At 33.9% G+C, this 20,618-nt stretch overlaps 1 protein-coding gene across 1 annotated transcript in view; it reads right to left on the bottom strand.

The window, feature by feature from the left end:
• LOC126881969 (protein phosphatase 1D) overlaps positions 1 to 20,618 on the bottom strand; it is a 53,128-nt gene that overhangs the window by 13,513 nt on the left and 18,997 nt on the right. The window contains exons 6-8 of the mRNA XM_050646716.1: positions 14,445 to 15,043; positions 11,472 to 11,831; positions 688 to 982 (exon numbers count right to left, since the gene is read on the bottom strand). Of these exons, the coding sequence (XP_050502673.1) occupies positions 688 to 982; positions 11,472 to 11,831; positions 14,445 to 15,043 (1,254 nt within the window). The remainder of the gene's footprint in view (positions 1 to 687; positions 983 to 11,471; positions 11,832 to 14,444; positions 15,044 to 20,618) is intronic.

The following is a 20,618-nucleotide window of genomic DNA, read 5'->3' on the forward strand; positions in this document are numbered from 1 at the left end:
CCCGTTCTATGTTGTTCTGTTCCATTCGATCCAATCTTGACAATTCCTTATTTATAAACGATAAAGGATAATCATTTTTTAATAAAACAGATGTTAAGAATTGTTTTTCTTCTAAAAAGGAATTTTCGTTAGAACAAGTAATTTTGGCTCTATCATATAAGGATTTTATGATTCCCTTTTTAACGTTGATGTTGTGATTTGATTTGTAATTGAGATATCTGTTGGTATGTGTTGGTTTTCTATACACTTGAGTCTCATATCCAGTATCCTTCTTTAAGACTAAAACATCGAGGAAAGGCAGGGAGTTATTATATTCCTTTTCCATTGTAAATTTTATTGTCTCTTCTTGATCGTTTATAATATTCAGGAATGTATCCAACAATTCTGATCTATGAGGCCATATTGAAAACACATCATCTACATATCTCCACCATACATATTTGGGCGTCGAAACGTTAATAAAAATCATTTTTTAATAATATTGTGGCTTATTTCCCATTCTAAATAGTTAAAATTGTAAAAATGCCACAAGAAAATAGCTTCAGAACAACATTCCAGAGTTTCGTCTAGGAAACTACACAAAACATTATAGGAAAACGACAGAAATCACTAACTTTAGTGCAGAAATCACTAAATTTAGTGCATTACAGAATATTTATAAATATTTTAATTCAAATCGATGCTTACCTAATAAATTGAGCATACCACTATTCCTCAAACTAATCTTTGAAGCTTCTGCTATGTTACTACTGGCGCTTTTCACAACCTTCGCGGGAGATTCCTTCTTTCCCGCCAATAAACTTTTAGCCTTTATATTGATATTTTCTTTCAAGTTTGGTTTCACTTTGATTATACTTTGTTTATCGGTGACATTACCTACTGTCACCGTGACATTTCTTTGGCGTTGCGAGGAGTTCTTCTTTGAATGCCTCTGGAAGGTTGCTTTCTTAGCTACTATCTTTAGAGGAGTTTTTGCAGCACTCTAAAACAAAAGTATTGTAAGAAGTTTGTTTCTGATCTGTCTAAATATTCTATAATAATAAATGAATAAAAAAATCGGTATACCCTATTCCACGAACATACGCCTGTTTTGGATTACTTCGACAACGAATATTTTACTGTGCAAAATAAGAAGAACATAAGTAAATTGCAAATTACATTGTTGTTTATTGGAATAATTATTAGCGCCATTTACTTTCGTACTTCTTATGTTGCACAGTAAAATATTCGTTGTCGAAGTAATCCAAAACAGGCGTATGTTCGTGGAATGGCCCATAGTCTGGGTATAAAGTAGTGATATTCTTAAGAAATATTCCAGAAGTTCATCTTGAATAATGTTATATAGAAGTAGAACAATTAATTAGTTTTATCGTTTAATATAAGGTAGAAGTAATCCAATTCCTAGAGGACAACAAAATAGACATCCTTCTTATATCCGAAACGCATTTCACAGAAAGAAGCGTGATTAAAATACCTCAATACTCAGTCTACCACACTAGTCACCCAGATGGAACAGCCCATGGAGGATCCGCAATAATTATAAGGAACAATATACAACATCATCAAATGCCGGATCATAAAACAAATAAGATTCAAGCAACAATACTTAATATAAATGACAGGCCTTGGGACTTCGAAATTGCTGCAACATATAGCCCTCCTAGACATAGAATCACAACTGAAGAATACGAAGAACTACTCAACAAGCTAGATAACAAATTCATTGTTGGAGGTGATTGAAATGCTAAGCAGACGAATTGGGGTTCACGCTTCATTACACCAAAAGGAAGAAGCCTACTAGATGCAACCAACAACACAAACTGCACCTACTTATCGACAGGACAACCAATGTACTGACCATCCGACACCAATAGACTACCAGAGCTACTAGACTTCTTCATCCTAAAAGAAATTCCAGCAAACTACACAGACATAGAAGCAAATTGGGAGCTCTCGTCTGACCACACATCAATCGTAGCAACACTCAGCACCCACATAATTAAACAACCTGAGATACTCAAGATGACGTCCTCTAAAACTAACTGGTGTGAATTCAAGTACCAGCTTGACACGAATTTAAATCTTGGATGAAGTAAAAGACAGACGTACTCTCAATAATTTAATAAATGATGCTTGTCTTAAAACAGTCTCAATTTGCAATCAATTACTTACAACTGAATTTTACTTCCTACCTTTCTTTCTATTCTTTTATTTTCTACTCTACTTCTCCACCCCTTTAACTTATATCTCAGTTCGAGGTACCTACATTGTTTTCTATTAATTAACATTTATTACTCTTTTAATATATGACTGCTAATTTATATTTTAGCTACAACTTTTTAAGTTTTCTTAAGTTTTTAAGCTTTCTGATTGGTCTTCCCTTACACGACCACTACTCCTTTCATTAGAACATCAAGTAGTACTGGCCTTAACAATTTAGGTTACAGCTGCACATCCACATCTAACATACATAATACACATTCTACTCATCTGTATCCAAACGTTGTCAATCTTGCACTAACACACACATTAATAACTAGAATTCTGTTAATAAATATAAATAAAATAATAAAAACAAATTCTTTAATAAGTAAAAATATAAATCTTTAAAACCAATAAAACCTCCAAAACTTTTTGTAAACAGTAAACATTTTAAAAAATTGTATATAAGACATTCACTATTTTACTTCACAAACACAAAAATAGACACAGATTTGTTGGTTGTCTCTCAACAACTATCTCTTCACCCTCAAGAAATCCTAAATAGGGCTTTTCATCGATGGTCATTTGTTTCTAGCTTCTGTCATGTGTCACATAATATTATTATATCTACGTCATACGTCTTCGGTTTGTATCATAACGTAATACCAATAACGTACGACATAGATATATTAATATTATGTGACACATGACAGAAGCTCGAAACAAATGACTGTGAATGAAAAGCCCTATACCATAAACTTGTTTAACTTTGTAACATTCTCCGTCTATTCCACCATATCCCGTTAGTATAACTTAAGCAGAAACATCATGTTAAGGAATAATGAGGTTATAGCTCCTTGTATCCGAATGTAAGTACGACACGTTATAATTGCATGATTGTTGACAGTATACATCTGCATGTGTTTGTAAGCTTGGGGACGTTTGTTACCGCCCCCTTTTTACATGCATATGTATTTGTCTGCTGTTTTTACTATTTTATGTATGTTGTTCAACATTGGCTTGATCTTATGGATCTTTAGCATCTTTTATAACCAGACATTGTTCTAACTCTGGTTTTTATTTGTAGCATTTAGTGACTTGTAACCGTTGACCTGATGATGCTCTGCAACCTATAGAGAGCGAAACCGGTCGTCGGAAGTACACAATTAAATTATTGAGAGTACGTCTGTCTTTTACTTCATTTAAAATGAACTCTCACATGCAACCCATTCAACATTTAAATCTTGGAATCGGACTAAAAGAAAAAGATTACATAAATAAAGCTTTAAACCACCTCACCTGTCAAATTCAACAATATCGAGCTACACCATCAACTGCAAAGCAAAAAAACGCAAATACCACTACGAATTATATTAGATAACTAATAGTCGAAAAACGAAGAGCAAGAGGTAGATGGCAACGAAGCCGCAATCTTATTGACAAACAAGAATATAACCGACTAGCCAGCCAATTAAGATCAGCGCTAAATGATGCCACACAATGCCACAGTTGAACACTACATTAGTACCTTTTCTAAAGATCACTCAACATGGAAGGCAACAAGATACTTAAAGAGACCTACTACAGAACACAACCCACCAATTAAAAAAGATGACGGTACTTGGGGAAGATCAGACCAGGAAAAAGTATCAACATTTGTAGAATACTTAGCTGGTATTTTTAAAGAACACCAAGCAGATACTAATAACCATGGAAACTTAATAAGAGACTTCCTGGATAGTGCTTGCCCTATGATACCCCCAATAACACCATTCAGTCAATCAGAAGTGAAACTAGAAATAGAAAAATGCAATAACCACAAAGCACCTGGATTTGACCTATTAACAGGATTAATACTGAAAAATCTTCCGAGAAGAGCATTAGTCATGTTAACTACAATATACAATACTGCACTCAGACTGACATATTTCCCAATCACATGGAAATTTGCGCAAATAATAATGATTCACAAACCGTTCAAACCTCCAAATAAAACGTCATCCTATCGACCAATCAGCCTGTTGGCGACAATGTCTAAGATTTTCGAAAGACTACTACTTGATAGACTGAAGGACATTAACCTAGATGTAGAAATACCCATACACCAGTTTGGTGTTAGAGAGAGACACTCCACAACACAACAGACTCATAGAATTATAACAAAAATCCTTACTGCTATTGGGGAAAAAATATTGCACAGCGGCATTCTTAGATGTAGAAAAGGCATTTGATAGAGTATGGCATACTGGACTCTTAAACTCAAAAGCATTCTTCCAACCCCCTACGACCTAATTATGAAATCCTACATTGAAGATCGTTACTTCCAAGTAAAATATAACACAGCAACTTCCACATATTTTCCCATTAAATCAGGCGTACCACAGGGTAGCGTCCTGGGTCCTCTCCTTTACCTATTATTTACCGCAGATATCCCAACCACTGAAACAACCCAAATTTTAACATTCGCTGATGACACCACCATAATCGCTGTAAATGAGGACCCCATTATCGCGTCTGCACAACTGCAAAACCACCTAGACCAATTGGGAACATGGCTCAACAAATGGAAGGTGAAAGTAAATGAAACGAAGTCAACCCAAGTCACTTTTACAAACCGAAGAGATGTATGTCCAATAATAACATTAAACGATACACAATTAACAGTCAGCACAAGTTGAATTACAACATATTAAACAAAGGGGCACAACCACCATTACAACAACAGAGACAGCAGCAGGCACGGCAGGAGGTACAACAACAAGAGCTGGGGGAAGATGGAGAAGAAAATGAATTAACTAGACCCCCCAACGCTAGAGGAGGTCCAAACGGCAATCCACATACAAAAAAGCCATAAAGCACCGGGAATAGATAAAATACCGGCAGAACTACTCAAGCAAGGAGGAAGGAATTTGACACAACAGATGTATCAGCTAATACGAGAGATATGGATAGAAGAAGAAATCCCCCAACAATGGAAGAAAAGTATAATCTGCCCTATTCATAAAAAAGGAGACAAACTGTTGTGTCAGAATTATAGAGGCATCTCTTTACTTTGTTCGGGATACAAAATATTCACAAACATCCTTAATCGAAGACTTCAACCTCTCACGGAAAAAATCATCGGGGAATATCAAGCAGGGTTTAGGCAAAATAGATCTACCATTGACCAACTATTTACAGTTAAAGAAATACTAGCCAAAGCAGGGGAATATGACATGGACGTTTACAATCTCTTTGTAGATTTTAAACAAGCCTATGATTCAATAGATAGAACAATTCTACCTAATATATTGGAAGAATTTGGCATACCATCAAAATTAATACGACTAGTGCAAATGACAATGACAGAAACAGAAGCACAAGTACAGTAGAACCCCGCAAATCCGAACCAACGGAAAGTGAAAAAAAATTTTAAAAATTCAAAATAAAAATTTAAAAACATGTTTATTATGTGAGAAAATAATTGCGTAAGATGCTAGCTACAGTATTCAACACTGGAACACTAATGGGTGAATAAAAGCCTCGAGTTAGACTTAACACAATCAATAAAGGAATGTGCATAATACACATTTTCCATGGTATACTATGAACGAAAACATTGAAAAAGATAAGAAACATGAGAAACATAGTGTTATCAATATCCAGATTACAAATTAAATGAATCATTTACATGGCCGAATTTCCATGTCCCCTGACCAAACAAAACTACTGGCGTTAGCGATTTAATATTTCGGTGATCTAAATATTTTTCAGCTTTAGAATATTGGAGGAATAAACGTGCGGATAGGGTTTCATAAAGGGATCGGTGGCAGTCCAAATCTTTTAAAAATCATCTTCGTTAGCTTCTTAGGCTAACTTTCGGATAATCCGAACTTTTCGGAATCCGAACAGGCTGTCCCCCCAATTAGTTCGGATTTGCGGGGTTCTACTGTATGTATTCAAGGACAGATCACTGATGCGTTTACGATAACGCAAGGACTGAAACAAGGCGACGGACTGGCTCCAACGCTTTTTAATCTTGTTCTTGAATATGTAATTAGACGGTTGACGGTAAGCGGAAATAACATACTTACAAACAAATCTACCCAATTAGCAGCATACGCGGATGATATAAACATAATGAGCAGAACAATGAATGCAGCGGAAGAAACCTACGTTGAGTTGAAACAGAGTGCAGAAGCAGTAGGGCTAGCAATAAACACAAATAAAACAAAACTACTCATACAAACCAGATCAAATAGACCGGCGCAACAACACTTTATTGACGATATAGAACATGTGAATAGATTCAAGTACCTAGGAATGGATCTGGTTGCAAGCAGTGAAGAAGAACCGGAAATAAATAGAAGGCTTGTGCTGGCAAATAAAGCATATTTCGCGATGGGCCACATATTCAAATCGCGAGACGTACACCGGAAAACAAAACTCCGGGTATATAAAACAATAATCAGGCCCATAGTAAGTTATGGCTGCGAAACATGGGTGGTGACACAGAAATCTGCCAATGCATTAGATGTGTTTGAAAGAAAAGTATTACGTAGGATACTGGGCCCAATAAGGGAAAATAACAACTGGCGAATTAGGTATAATAGAGAAATATACGAGCAATATAGCGAACCAACTCTAGCACAACACACTAAACTACAGAGATTACGGTGGGCAGGGCACGTGGTCCGCATGCATGAGAATAGAATCCCCAGAAAATTGCTGAATGCAAGAATGCAGGGAAGAAGACCGGTTGGAAGACCTAAAAAGAGATGGGAAGACGAAGTCGATGAGGATGCCAGGAACTTCCTGGGAACGCGTTCATGGAAAAGAACAGCGGTAAATCGAAATGATTGGAGAAGCTTATTGAAGGAGGCCAAGGCTCGATTTGGGCTGTAGTGCCATTGGATGGATGGACAAGTTGAATACTTGTGACTAACCCTTGACAAAAGATTAATATGGAAGCCGCACATTCAAGCCAAGAAAACCCAGATCAACATCAAAATACGACAAATGAGCTGGCTTATGGGTCGAAAATCAAAACTCAATATTGAAAATAAACTGCTCCTGTATAAATCTATGATAAAACCAATGTGGACCTATGGTATCCAACTCTGGGATTGCTCAAAGCCATCAAATATCAAGATAATACAAAGAGTCCAATCAAAAATATTGAGAATGACATTCAACGCACCCTGGTATGTAAGCAATAAAACCCTACACGAGGAATCAGCTACACCTTTGGTAGAGGAAGAAATTCGAAAAATCACAAAGAGCTACCTTGATGGACTGAGAAGTCATCCAAATGATGAAGCAAGACTGCTAAACACTCCTCCCGAATTCACAAGACGACTAAAGAAACTATGGCCAACAGATTTAATAAATTAAATATATTATGATCTAATGTAAAAAATATAATAGGAGGGTTGCCACAGAACAACTTCTCCCTCGGGTATTTAACATTCAATCTATTTACTTATATCTTCGATGAAGCAGATTGTAAATTAAAATATATGTAATAAAAAATTATTATTATAGTCTAATTAAGGGATATAGTGAAACGGTCAGATTTGTAGGTTTTAGTAGTTCGGCCTTAACCCTCTTCTTGGCAATGTAACAAATTTGTAACATTTTCATTTTAGGTCCCTAGGTGAGTTCTAGGTAACTTGAGGTATATTGTATGAGTCATATTTTGTACTAATAATATGAAACTATCCCTAAATGACAATAGTTCGCTTATATTTTTATTATTACCGATTTCTGAGCATTTCTAATATTCTAATTGATGCCATCTGTCATCTGTTGGATATATTTGATAAATTTTTGAGAAGGTCCTCGACTGCTTTTAGTAACTTTTAATTTTTTGTAAGAAATAGTGTGTTTTTTTTATTTTGGTGATTGTTTTATATTGTGCAATTATCCTATAAATAGAAAGTGTACATTTTAGTTGTTTTTTGTTTATTGAATTATGAAAAATCGTCGCATATTTAGAAATGTAACAAATTTGTAATAAATTAAAATTTGGTACTTAGCAATAAATTAAAGGTAAAATTTCTATTTCATGAATTTTTAAATGAATCTAGAAGGGCATTAATAGAAAGAAAACACACTTTTCACATTTTTATTTTGGCTTGCCAAGAAAAGGGTTAAGCTATATTGGGCAGCTGATTTTTTCTGGGAATTAAATATGTAATTAAAATATTTATATTTTACTTAGATACCAGAACAACACAATAAAAGTAAAAGTGGACGATGAATTAACTGACCCAATTGAAGCCGGCAATGGGATAAGACAGGGGGATTCCTTGAGTCCTTTATTGTTCAACCTGATCATGGACGAAATAATAAAAAAAGTATGAATTAAAAAAGGATACCAAATGGGAGAAAAACAACTTAAAATAATGCTAATTTCCTCACAAAAGACAAAATGCATGGTTATAACAGCAGATCCAATAAGATGTAAATTGGAGCTGGAAGGTCAGATAATAGAGCAAGTGATGGAGTTTAAATACCTAGGCATCACACTATCTAGCTACGGAAGGCTAGAAACAGAAGTGGAAGATCAAGTGAATAGAGCAAACAGAGCCGCAGGTTGCCTGAATGACGCAATATGGAGAAATAAAAATATCGGAAAAGAAATGAAAAGCAGAATTTACAAAACAGTCATCAGACCAATAATGGCATACGCGGCAGAAACACGACCCGGCACAGACAGGACAAAAAGATTGCTCGAAACAGTGGAGATGAAAACCCTTCGAAAAATCGATGGTAAGACTCTATGGGACAGAGCTAGAAGTACAGATATACGACGGAGACGCAAGGTGTATAACATTAATAACTAGGTAAGAAACAGAACAATAGAATGGAATGACCACATAAGCCGAATGACAACAAATAGGATAGTCAGGAGAGCGAGAGACGGTTCCCCAATAGGAAGACGATCAGTGGGAAGACCACGAAAACGATGGAACGACAACTTACTAGAGGCACATTGAAAAAACAGACAGAGTCATGTCTATACAAAAAGAAGAAGAAGAAGATATTTTACTTAGTTACTCTTATGTATATACCGTTAAAGCAGGACATCCTATGTGCTAAAATTAATGTTGACCATATTTATTTACATTTCACCTTACAGGAATCCTTCTATTTTTATAACATTATGTTGAACAAAATGTTCTAATCTGAATGCAAAAAAAAACACTCTACACTCTATTAACAACCTGCTTCCCAACTAAAACGGTTATCTTACTATAAAGCAGTCCGACAATAATTTGAAGACGGTGACTCTTCATACGCGATACATTTTATTTCTGTTATCTGATATGCAACAAATTAATTACTTAAAAGTAACACGCATTCTGTAGTTGACACTACAATTGGCTAACTGTACTCAATCTCAATGGTCGCGGTTAATAAGAGAAGCGATCAGAAGATTCTCAAGCGATTTAAGTCGGTTTTTAGGTTTTACAAATTTATACAGGGTGTTACTAAATAAGTATGAAAAACTTATTCTACAGTATTCTACATGGAAAAATAATGACAGTTTGCTCTATAAACGTATGTCCACAAATGCTTCGTTTCCGAGATACAGGGTGTTGAAATTTTTATTTCAAACTGCCAATTTTTTTATTGCTCAAGACCGGTTGAGATATGAAAATTACATTTGGTGGGTTTTAAGAGGTAGTTATTGCGAATTTTTTGACAAACAAATAACAATTTTGTACTGATCATTGGCGCGCCTACGGGTAATGGTCTGAATTTTATTTTTTTAAAGAAAAAAAATGGTACGCCACTGAGATATTTCAAATTAAAAATTATTTTTGTATTCCGCGAGTAATTTATGAAAAAGAACCGTTTTTATGCGAAAAAATAAAACATTTTTGCGCGTATTTTTCATTTCTTAATACATTATCAAGAACTCTCCATTATAATAGTACCAAAGTAGAACAATAACAGAAAATATGAAAATATTACTAAAAAGATTTTAACTAGGTGCAAAGCTATAACAAATGTTCAAAATTACCTCCTTTAAGGGTGACAGAATAATTTTATATTCACCATTGGCGCCCGTACAGGTAATGGTCTGAATTTTTTAAAGAAAAAAAATAGCATGCCACTGAGATACGTCAAATTAAAAATCATTTTTAAAGTCTTCGTTCAATTTACGACAAAAAATCATTCTTGTCTTTTTTTATATGTGGCGCCGTTTTTATACAAAAAAATAAAACAACTTAACGGTGACAAATTATTCGAGGTAGATATGCATAGGAACTTATTTCAAATACTTTGTAAACGTTAAGATGTTTTATTTTTTTGCATAAAAACGGCGCCTCATATGAAAAAAAGACAAGAACGATTTTTTGTCGTAAATTGAACGAGGAATTCAAAAATAATTTTTAATTTGACATATCTCAGTTGCGTACTATTTTTTTCTTTAAAAAATTCAGGCCATTACTCGTACGCGCGCCAATGGTGAATATAACATTACTCTGCCACCTTTAAAGGAGGTAATTTGTAAAGGAGGTAATTTGTTGTAGCCTTGAACATAGTTAAAATCTTTTTAGAAATATTTTCTATTGTTCTAGTTTGGTATTATTATATTGGAGAGTTCTTGATAATTTATTACGAAATGAAAAATACGCGCGAAGATGTTTTATTTTTTTGCATAAAAACGGTGCACCATATGAAAAAAAAAAGACAAGAAAGGTTCTTTATCATAAATTAAACGTGGAATACAAAAATAATTTTTAATTTAAAATATCTCAGTGACATACTATTTTTTTCTTTCAAAAAATTCAGACCATTACCCGTAGGCGCACCAATGATGAATACAAAATTGTTATTTGTATATCAAACTACCTCTTAAAACCCACCAAATTTAATTTCCATAGCTCAAACTGTCTTAGAGTAATAAAATAATTCGTAGTTTGAAATAAAAATTTCCACACCCCGTATCTCGGAAACGAAGCATTTACGGACATACGTTTATAGAGCAAACTGTCATTATTTTTTCATGTAGACTTACTCCTTTAAGTTTTTCATACTTATTTACTAACACCCTGTATAAACTGCACTTAGTACACTTTTTTGACCAATGTCGAATGACGAGTGAAAATGAGCCACCGTCAAAAATTGTTTTAATAAAACGATGTTGGTCAAACAAGAAGAAATTTCGCGGTTTTTAAAGCCGTTTCACAATATCAGTTACTCCGACTATACCAACATAACAACCTAATTTTCGATTTTTTATAAAAAATAATTAATACATGAAAAATACCAACCTGTAACTTTTGCCCTTTGATTGAACTGGCCTTAGAGAGTGTTTGTACTTTCTTCACTTTTTCAAAAACCAATTTAATATTTCTTTTGGCAATAGGTTTGTTCAAAACACCGCTCTTCTTCTTCATTTCGACGTTTTTGGCCTTTAAGATTTGAGCTGGACTCGGTAATGACGACGTTGTAGCTTTTCTTTTTGCCAAGTCAGCCATTTCTGCCAACTTCTTGAGCTTTTCTTCAGCCTCATAAGCTTTTCTTTCTTTTCCTGTGTTTTCTTCTACTCTCTTTTGATTGTTGTCTATTCTCAAACTCTTTCTTGGTTGATTCTGTGAGTTTAGATCAATTTCCAGTTTTCTTTTAACCCCCTAAAAAGAGTAAAATTAACACAACTACCACCAAACTATTGCATATAGAATATCTGATTTTTGAGACTAAAATTGTTGGGAAAACAATTGAATGCTATGCTGGAACAACGTTGTAAACGCCAAATCACATTTTGTTGACAAATTGAAAAAAACACTTTATAATTGATTATTTTGAAAAAAAAAATATTTATGAGCGTAATATGATAGACTATAGGATGCATAACATTAATATCAACAAAATTAACCTTAAGTTGTACAAAACAAGCATTTATGAACGTATCGTCGCCGCCTACGAAAAGGATAACTCCGAAAAATGCCGTTAAGAGTAGAACTTTCAATGAACGCCGCGAAAAATATTATTTTCGATTATACCATTGTGAAAATTATAATCCCTAATAAAGTGTTAGCGAAAAAATTTATTTTTTGAGGAGTATCGGCAAAAAACATCATTTCTGTTTGTGGGTGCACGAAAATTATAATTAGTAAAAAGTTCTCAGAAATAATTGTTTACGTCGGCATCTATGATGAACTAAATCTTTTCATTATAAATATTTTGGGAGGTATAAGCTTCGCGGACACGCATATAAAAAAATTGTAATTGCCAATACTTATCAAAGAGTTATTATTTTCACTGGAAATGTATTAGGAATCACATTAATCATAGGTACCAGTAGTGTTGGAAAATTCTCGAGAATGAAAAATCGGAGAATATTCTCGAGAGTATTCCCGAGAATATTCTCGATATGTAGAATTTTCTGAGAATTAACCCCATGACGCACTTAAGAATATTGTTGAAGATAAAAAAGAGGGGTTTAAAATCATGATCTTATATACAAAATTTATGAGACTAAACAACAGTGTTCTTTGCATATAAAAAAATAAAAAAACAACAAAAAACACAAAATTTCTTTGATAAAAAAATGACATTTTCTTCTTAACAGCAAATAATCGATGTGGTATGATAAAAGATTCAGATTCAGAATATATTTCTATCATTAGCTCATCCTAGTCATCTACAATCTACATTTCAATGTACTGATGAGTTGTGGGATTTTGTTTTTCACGAGTGGCCAGCTCAGTCATGGATTGATCTACGTCTAACAATTTTAAATTGTGAGCAATAAAAGTTACCTTACGAGCCCGTTCAGCAGTGAGCCGGTTTCTTTTAGAGGAGTGGATAAAAAAACCATAAGTACTGAAACTTCTTTCAGTCGCTGCACTGGATAAAGGCATGCTTAATTATATCAACTACTATTTTATCTAATTTTGTTCCGAAACATGTACCAACGTATGGTTTTCCAAAAAATCCCTCCTTAGACCGATAAAGTGCCAAATCTGCCATTATTTTAGCCGACTCATCACCATATTGTAAAGTTCCTAAATTATCTACAAACTCAGTTTCCTCAACTTGTTCTTCTCTGCTTAAATGAACACCATTCTAAATATTTGCACGTTAATATTGCACCAAAACAATAAATATTGACACTGTAAACACCCTTGCTAGTGGTTCATGGGATTGGCAAAAACAATATATCTACATATTTTTTAAATTATAATAATTTGACCCGTATCTAGTTTTTATTTTTGTTTCGGTTTTTGAAAACGTAGAAAATTTTTGCCGAGAATATTCTCGAGAGAATTTTCTGGCCGAGAATATTCTTGAGAATATTCTCGTTCTCGAGAATATTCTCTTGAGAATATTCTCTTCTAACATCACTAGTAATGATCATAAACTTGTGGAAATGGTGGAAGACAAGACAGCGATGAACGTGGATCCAAAAAACTAGCAAAAAACGATAAACCTCAGACAACGGAAACGAACTTTGCAAAGAATAAGGACATTATTGAATTTGATGGCGACTGCAACAAAATTATAATAAAAGATAAAACACCGACCAAAAAATAAAAAATGCAAAAGAAACAAAAAAAAATATACTAAAAATAGCAACATGGAATATTAAGGGTAACAATAAAATCACTGGGTACCAGCGATATATGCTATATTTTAATAAAACAACGTGTTAAATCCCCATCGGTTAAAACGTTGTTGTGTGGAAGTAAGGCGGTTAAAACGTCGTTTTAGAAATAAAAAATGAAGTACACGTGAAATTAAGACACGTGTTTTCCCTCTATTAATTTGGGTAATCACTGACTTGGTTATACTAACATCCATTTTAGCTCGAAATGACAAATTACACGATTGAAAACGTTGATTTACAAAACACGTGCAGAAAATTTGACGCGAAAGACGACCCACTTTAACACATACAACGTTGTTAAACATTATACATGCCTGAAAGCCATAATACACCGAAAGTTGAAGGTTGACTAATTTTCAAACTACCAAGACAGGCAAGTTAAGTCTCATAATATTCCCCACAGTCAACAGTACATTATTTTGCACATTTAGAACGTTGTTCCATGGAAAACCCATATATGTAAGTAATGGCGGTTACAACGTTGTTCCAGCATAGCATTCAATTACTGAGAATTCGAACATGGGAAAGTTTACAACTCTGGGAAGATTGGGCTATTTTGGAGAAAATGCCATTTTTGACCAGAAAATGGATGAAAAAAACATTTAACTAAAATATAGTAAGGTTCTTTCTTTACCGTGCTTTTAGATTCTCCTTCTCCATTATGCTTTACTTTGGTACCACTCGAGGCCGTTTCGCCCTTGGTCTTTTTACCACTTCTCAAATTATGCTTTCCGTTTCGTTGAAAGTTGTCTTCTTCCTCATCCTCCAAACAGGTACTATCTACCTCCAAGTTGCTGGACGATACTTCGTTACATTGTATCGTATTGTCTTCTTTGTCTTGCGCTTGTGACTTGCAGTTTTCTTTGCCGCTGTCTGATACCCAAGGTTCTCTGGGATCGAAACTGGTACTCTCGCGCGGCTTCGGTAAAAAATTTCTTTCTTTCAAAGGGAAATTGGTCATTGTTGAGGTAAGGTCACTTGACGAAACGGAAGTAGATTCGATAGGCAATGAGGTTACTGGTAGGCACTCGTCTTTGTTGTGTTGTGGGAGTGGATTAGATGGATGTTGAAGCTGGTGAAGGATAGGTGTCGGATCTGGTACGGATTCGAGAATTGTATTTGAGGAGGCGACATCTTCTAAAGGATGATTATCGATGGGGGAGCTATCACAGTTGCTGCTACATGATGATTCCTGAGTTGAGCCGCCATCAAAACGGGTCATTATTTTCAAGCCTAAAACAATTGCATACAATGTAAGTTTTACAACAATAAAGAACATTAAAATTAGACCACTAAAGCCAAGGAAATTAACAACGGACAATATCTACAGAATAAAGTTAAATTACTAAATAATTGCAAGTTTTATGAAAACAATTAAAATACACACACCGGCAAAATTAGCCGAACACCTTAAAAATGGGACATGTTTGATGTCTCGAATTTCCTAAACCTGTTGTCCGATTTGAGTTATTCTTTTAGTATGTTATAGCCTTATTATTTAAGAATATCGGTGTAATAATATTGTTGCTAGACAGGTAAACGTCATTTTATACCGGGTGTAACAATCATATTGTGTTTTTTTCTTAAAGTTCGGAACATCCTGTAGAATATTCTAGCATATCTAAAATATTGAAATTAAAACTCAATTATAGCCTTGAGCTTTCTTAACATTTTATTTTTTGATTCATTTGTCTATGTTGGAAAATAAAAAAGTTATGTGCTTCAACAACTAGCCATGTTTTTGATCAAGTAGTAGGGGAGGAAAGTATGCTACATTTGCAGTTACTCGAGCGTTATGGGGACCTATTGGATTGTGAAGAGTGGGTGCTAAAACCAAAAAAAAAAGTTAATTCAAGTTTTCCATAAAGTGTGGAACTCTCCATTATTTAATTTAATTTTCCATTTCCACCAATTGTTTTTTCCGATTATAACGCCATTTATCCATAATTGGAAAAATGTTTCGAATTAAAGTTGCTAATTTTTACGTCAAGAATCCAAATCTGCAATAAAGACTGGGGCTCCTATTTAAGATTTTAAAGTAACCCCCCACCCCACCTTCGTGAGGGTCGTGTTTGGTGCCATTCGATAGATTTTTGAAAAATATTGAATACGTGTATTTTTCAGTTTTACGATCTGATGTTCATTTCACGAAATATCGCAGAGTTCGTATTTAAAATTTTTAATTTACTCCCCACCCCTCTCCGTAAGGTGTCGGGTTTAGTATTATTCGATAGATTTTTGAAAAATATTAAACACATATTTTTTAGTTTTTCGATCTGGCGTTTATTTCGCGAAATATTCGCTTTTTTGTGAAACTTTCTCATAGCCTAGTTTAGGATTGTTTATTAAACTAAACAAAAAATGAGGAGTTATTGATGGAAAACATGGCTAGTTGTTAACGCACATAACTTTTTTTATTATCCAACCTAAGCAAATAGTGAGAAACCTTGTACCCTGTAAATGTAATAATATTGGTTCTTAATACAGGGGAGTTAGTTAAGGGGGATCCAAAAAAATCTATCCTTAAAAAAATTTGAAATCGTCAGATTAAGATGAGGTAAGTTAAGTATGTACATGCAAAATGGTGTATATTTAAAAAAAGAATGTGTGTGTACTTTGTACGCACGTAAGAAGATATTCTTCTATTATATAGGTAATTTAAACGAAGTAAATATACTTAACAGGTTATTTGTATTTTATTTAAAAATTAAACTAACTTTCTTATCTACCACTTCCAAAAAATTTTTATTAAAATAACGAAAAATAAAAAAAAGTATGAATCGTCTAGGATTAGAACCCGCGACCTTCCGTTTTCTGTCCCACCGCTCTGCCAACTACGCCATCGAGCCACTTGAACTGACACGTAAGTTTCGGATATAATTACACAACACGGCGACAAACTGTAAACATGTTATGCCTACATATTTTATTATTTTACTACAGGGAAACACAAATCCAAAAACACAAGAATTATAATAAATAATACATTTCCTAAAACCACTAATATATTCTTTTAATGACTTATTTGCACGGTTACAGATACATACATTGTCATACATACCTATATTGAAAGATTAGCAATGAACTACATACTGTCAGTGTGCGCAGGCGCGTGGTTGATGTACAATTTTACCCTCAATCGATTCGTCGCTAAAGAAGAATATCTTCAAAAATCTGACGATTTGAACGGGGCCTAAGAAAATGGGCGAGTCACAAAGTTTCACAAAAAAGCGAATATTTCGTGAAATGAACGTCAGATGGAAAAACTAAAAAATACGTGTTCAATATTTTTTAAAAGTCTATCGAATACATAATACCAAAAACGAACCCCCACGGAAAGGGGTGAGGGCAGGGTTGGCAGGTTTAAACCAACATGCTTAAAACCTTAGTTTAAACCATGGTTATTAAATCAACTGGTTTTTTAAGAAAAAACCTGGTTTTTTTATTGAACCTCCAAACTGGTGTTTTTATTTAAAGTTTTTTTACAGCTGCCGCAAATGAAGAAAATTAAGATAAATTCTATTTTTTACTTTCGAACTTAGCTATTTTGAATATGTTTTGATACGTTTGAAGACGTTTTTTTGTTATTTTAATTTTTTGTGTGTGTAAATAACAATAAAAGTTGTCTTAATCATTTTTTCGTTGGTTATTACTATTATTTTATAAAATAATTTATTAATTTTTAAAGTATTTAGACTTATGATACGTTGTATCTAATTAACCTGATTTAAACCAAATAAACCTTGGTTTTTGCCTACCCTGGGTGAGGGGTAAATTAAAAATTTTAAATACGAATCCTGCGATATTTCGCGAAAAGAACATCAGATCGAAAAACTCCAAAATACACGTATACAATATTTTTGAAAAATCTATCGAATGGCACCAAACACGAGCCCCCACGGGGCTCTTTACGTAAAAATAAGGAACTTTAATTCGACACATTTTTTCGAAATATGGGTAGATCGCTATAATCGAAAAAAAAACGATTATTTTAAATGAAAAATTAAATTAAAAAATGAAAAGTCACCCACTTTATGGAAAACTTAACTTAACATGTTTCTGATTTTAGCACATACTCTTCACAATCCAATAGGTCCCCATAACGCTCGAGTAACTGCAAATTTAACATACTTTCCTCCCCAACTATGAGTATTTATTGATCAAAAACATGGATAGTTGTTAACGCACATAAGTTTTTCATTACCCCACATAAGTAAATGAATCAAAAAGGAAAATGTTAAGAAAGCCTAAGTCTACAATCGAGTTTTAATTTTAATATTTTACATATGCTAGATTATTCCACAGGGTGTTCCAAACTTTAAGAAAAAAACACAGTATGATTGGTACACCCGGTATAAAATGATATTTACCTGTCTAGCAACAATATTATTACAACGATATTCAAAAGAATCACTCAAATCGGATCACTGGTTTAGGAAATTCGAGACATCAAACATGTCCCATTTTTAAGGTGTTCGGCTAATTTTGCCGGTGTGTGTAGATAATGAAATAGGAACTACTAGCCTATTCAATTAATTTGTGCGGTTCAATAAGATAGGGCGTTACTACTAGCCCAACATTATTTTGTTATGTTGGTACACTCTGCATATGAACGTGTGTGAAGTTTCATTTCAATCTGTCAATTAATTATTCGTTTACAAGCCATCAAGTATCGGCGAGTTGTAGTATTTTTTTACAATGGAAACAATCAAGTATCGTGCAGTACTTCAATTTTTATTTTTGGAAGATTTAAAGCAAAAGGATGTTTATAAACGAATGTTGAAAGTGTAGGACTCTTTGCCTTCAATTAGTGCAGTAGACAGATGGGTTGCTGAATTTAAACGTGGTCATACAAGCCTTCAAGACGATCCACACCAAAGACGTCAAAAATAGTAACAACGTCAGAAATCAGTGGCGGATCAAGGGGAGGTCGATGGGGGCAAGAGCCCCCCCTCTCAAACCAAGTTATATATAATGATTATAAAAACATTCATGTATTCATTTATTTTTAATAGAAATTTAGCCAATCGCCCCTCCCCCCCCCTCTTGACGATGCTGGATCCGCCACTGCCAGAAATCGTAGAAAAATACAGGATATGTTATTGGAAAATTGTCGAGTGGCTGAAAGAGATTTAGCAGAAGCCCTAGGCATCATTGGGCAGTGTAAGCTATATTTGACTGAAGTATTGGGTTTCAGAAAGCTGTGTTCACAATGTGTGCCGCATTCGTTAACAAATTTATTGAACAGCCAAGTACAAAGAACGAGAAAAAATATTTAAACAAATTGAAATAGCGTGATAAAGTAAAAAAAAATCAACTCAATACTACAACTAGATAACTCAAAAATATTCGTTTTTGTGAGTTTCCTATTGTTTACTATTGTTTGTTTTTTAACCAAGAGGAGTGATTCAAATTTACCGCGCCGTAATGCTTGTTTTCTAATTGGTCCAACCGCAGGCAAGTTTACTCGACTGTTATTAAATTTTGACACTGAAGACATTTATGAAATTTTGGCACTTCTGTCATTTTATAGGTTAATAGGGCTTTTCATTCACAGTCATTTGTTTCGAGATTCTGTCATGTGTCACATAATATTAATATATCTACGTCATACGTTATTAGTATATACCAATGATACAAACCAAAAACGTATGACGTAGATATATTAATATAATATGACACATGACAGAAACTCGAAACAAATGACAATCAATGAAAAGCCCTATTAAGTATATCGGCGATTTTTTGTGTTTTCTGCATTATTCCTTTAATTTTTAGATTATTAGTCTACTTTTATATAAAAACAGTTGTTTTTAGAACCCCTTAGCGATGTGTTAGTATAATATAATGTGTATGGATTAATTATCATCGAAAGGTGATATGATCAACGAAAAAAGAAGAAATTTGGTGACTTTTCTAGTAACTTCCTTGGGTGTGAATCTGCCTTTTTAGTTTACTCCTCTTGGTTAAAAAATCAACTATAGTAGATGTAAATATATCATCTTCATGTTATGGTCCAACTAGACAATGCACAAAGCAAACTTTGTGTCAATATAACCAACTTTTGAAAATACATAACTGTGTATATCATCACTTGTTTAGTACTACAAATTGATATCTTAAGTTATCTAATAATCTAAGTGTTGTTCATTTCAAACCATACAAATACTCTTATCTAGTTGTAGCATACAAGTAAGGTCACTTGAAAGTTACTGCTATTGAATTGGCACCATTGACAAGATTTTGCCAGTTGAGGATTGAAAGCTAATTTGAAAGCTAGTTTGAAAACGCAGAAGTGTGATGCAAATGATGTTGAAGGTTCATTGATCGAAGCTGTGGAAGAGCCTTTCCCTTCTGATCATTTAGAATATTTCGTCAGCTGAATGCAAGAATGACAAAACGCAAAACTGAAGAAGTTTAGACAACAAGTGATTAAAGTAAAATAAAGGTATTATAGTAAAACAACTGAATTAGACAGGATGAGGTTACTATGATTTTCCGAGGTTACAATGCACTGGCAGATTAGAATAAGCAATGGAATTTTATCCAAAATAAAACAGATAAACATCCTAAAAATGTACTACATTGCAGAGGCGTGCGGTCCATGTAAGCGGGGGAAGCGCCGCTTCCCTATTTATTCGTCGATATAAGAAAATATATTATTAATTAATATTTAATAATAAAATTTCTTTCCCTAATCCAAATAATCTACATATTACCTAGCCAATAGGCATTGAAAAATATTAAAAATGAATCGCATACGAACGAACTCAATATGCACACAATTCAACTATTTGGTCCACTCCTG

Source organism: Diabrotica virgifera, chromosome 3 (genome assembly GCF_917563875.1).
Source record: "Diabrotica virgifera virgifera chromosome 3, PGI_DIABVI_V3a".
NCBI lineage: Eukaryota > Metazoa > Arthropoda > Insecta > Coleoptera > Chrysomelidae > Diabrotica > Diabrotica virgifera.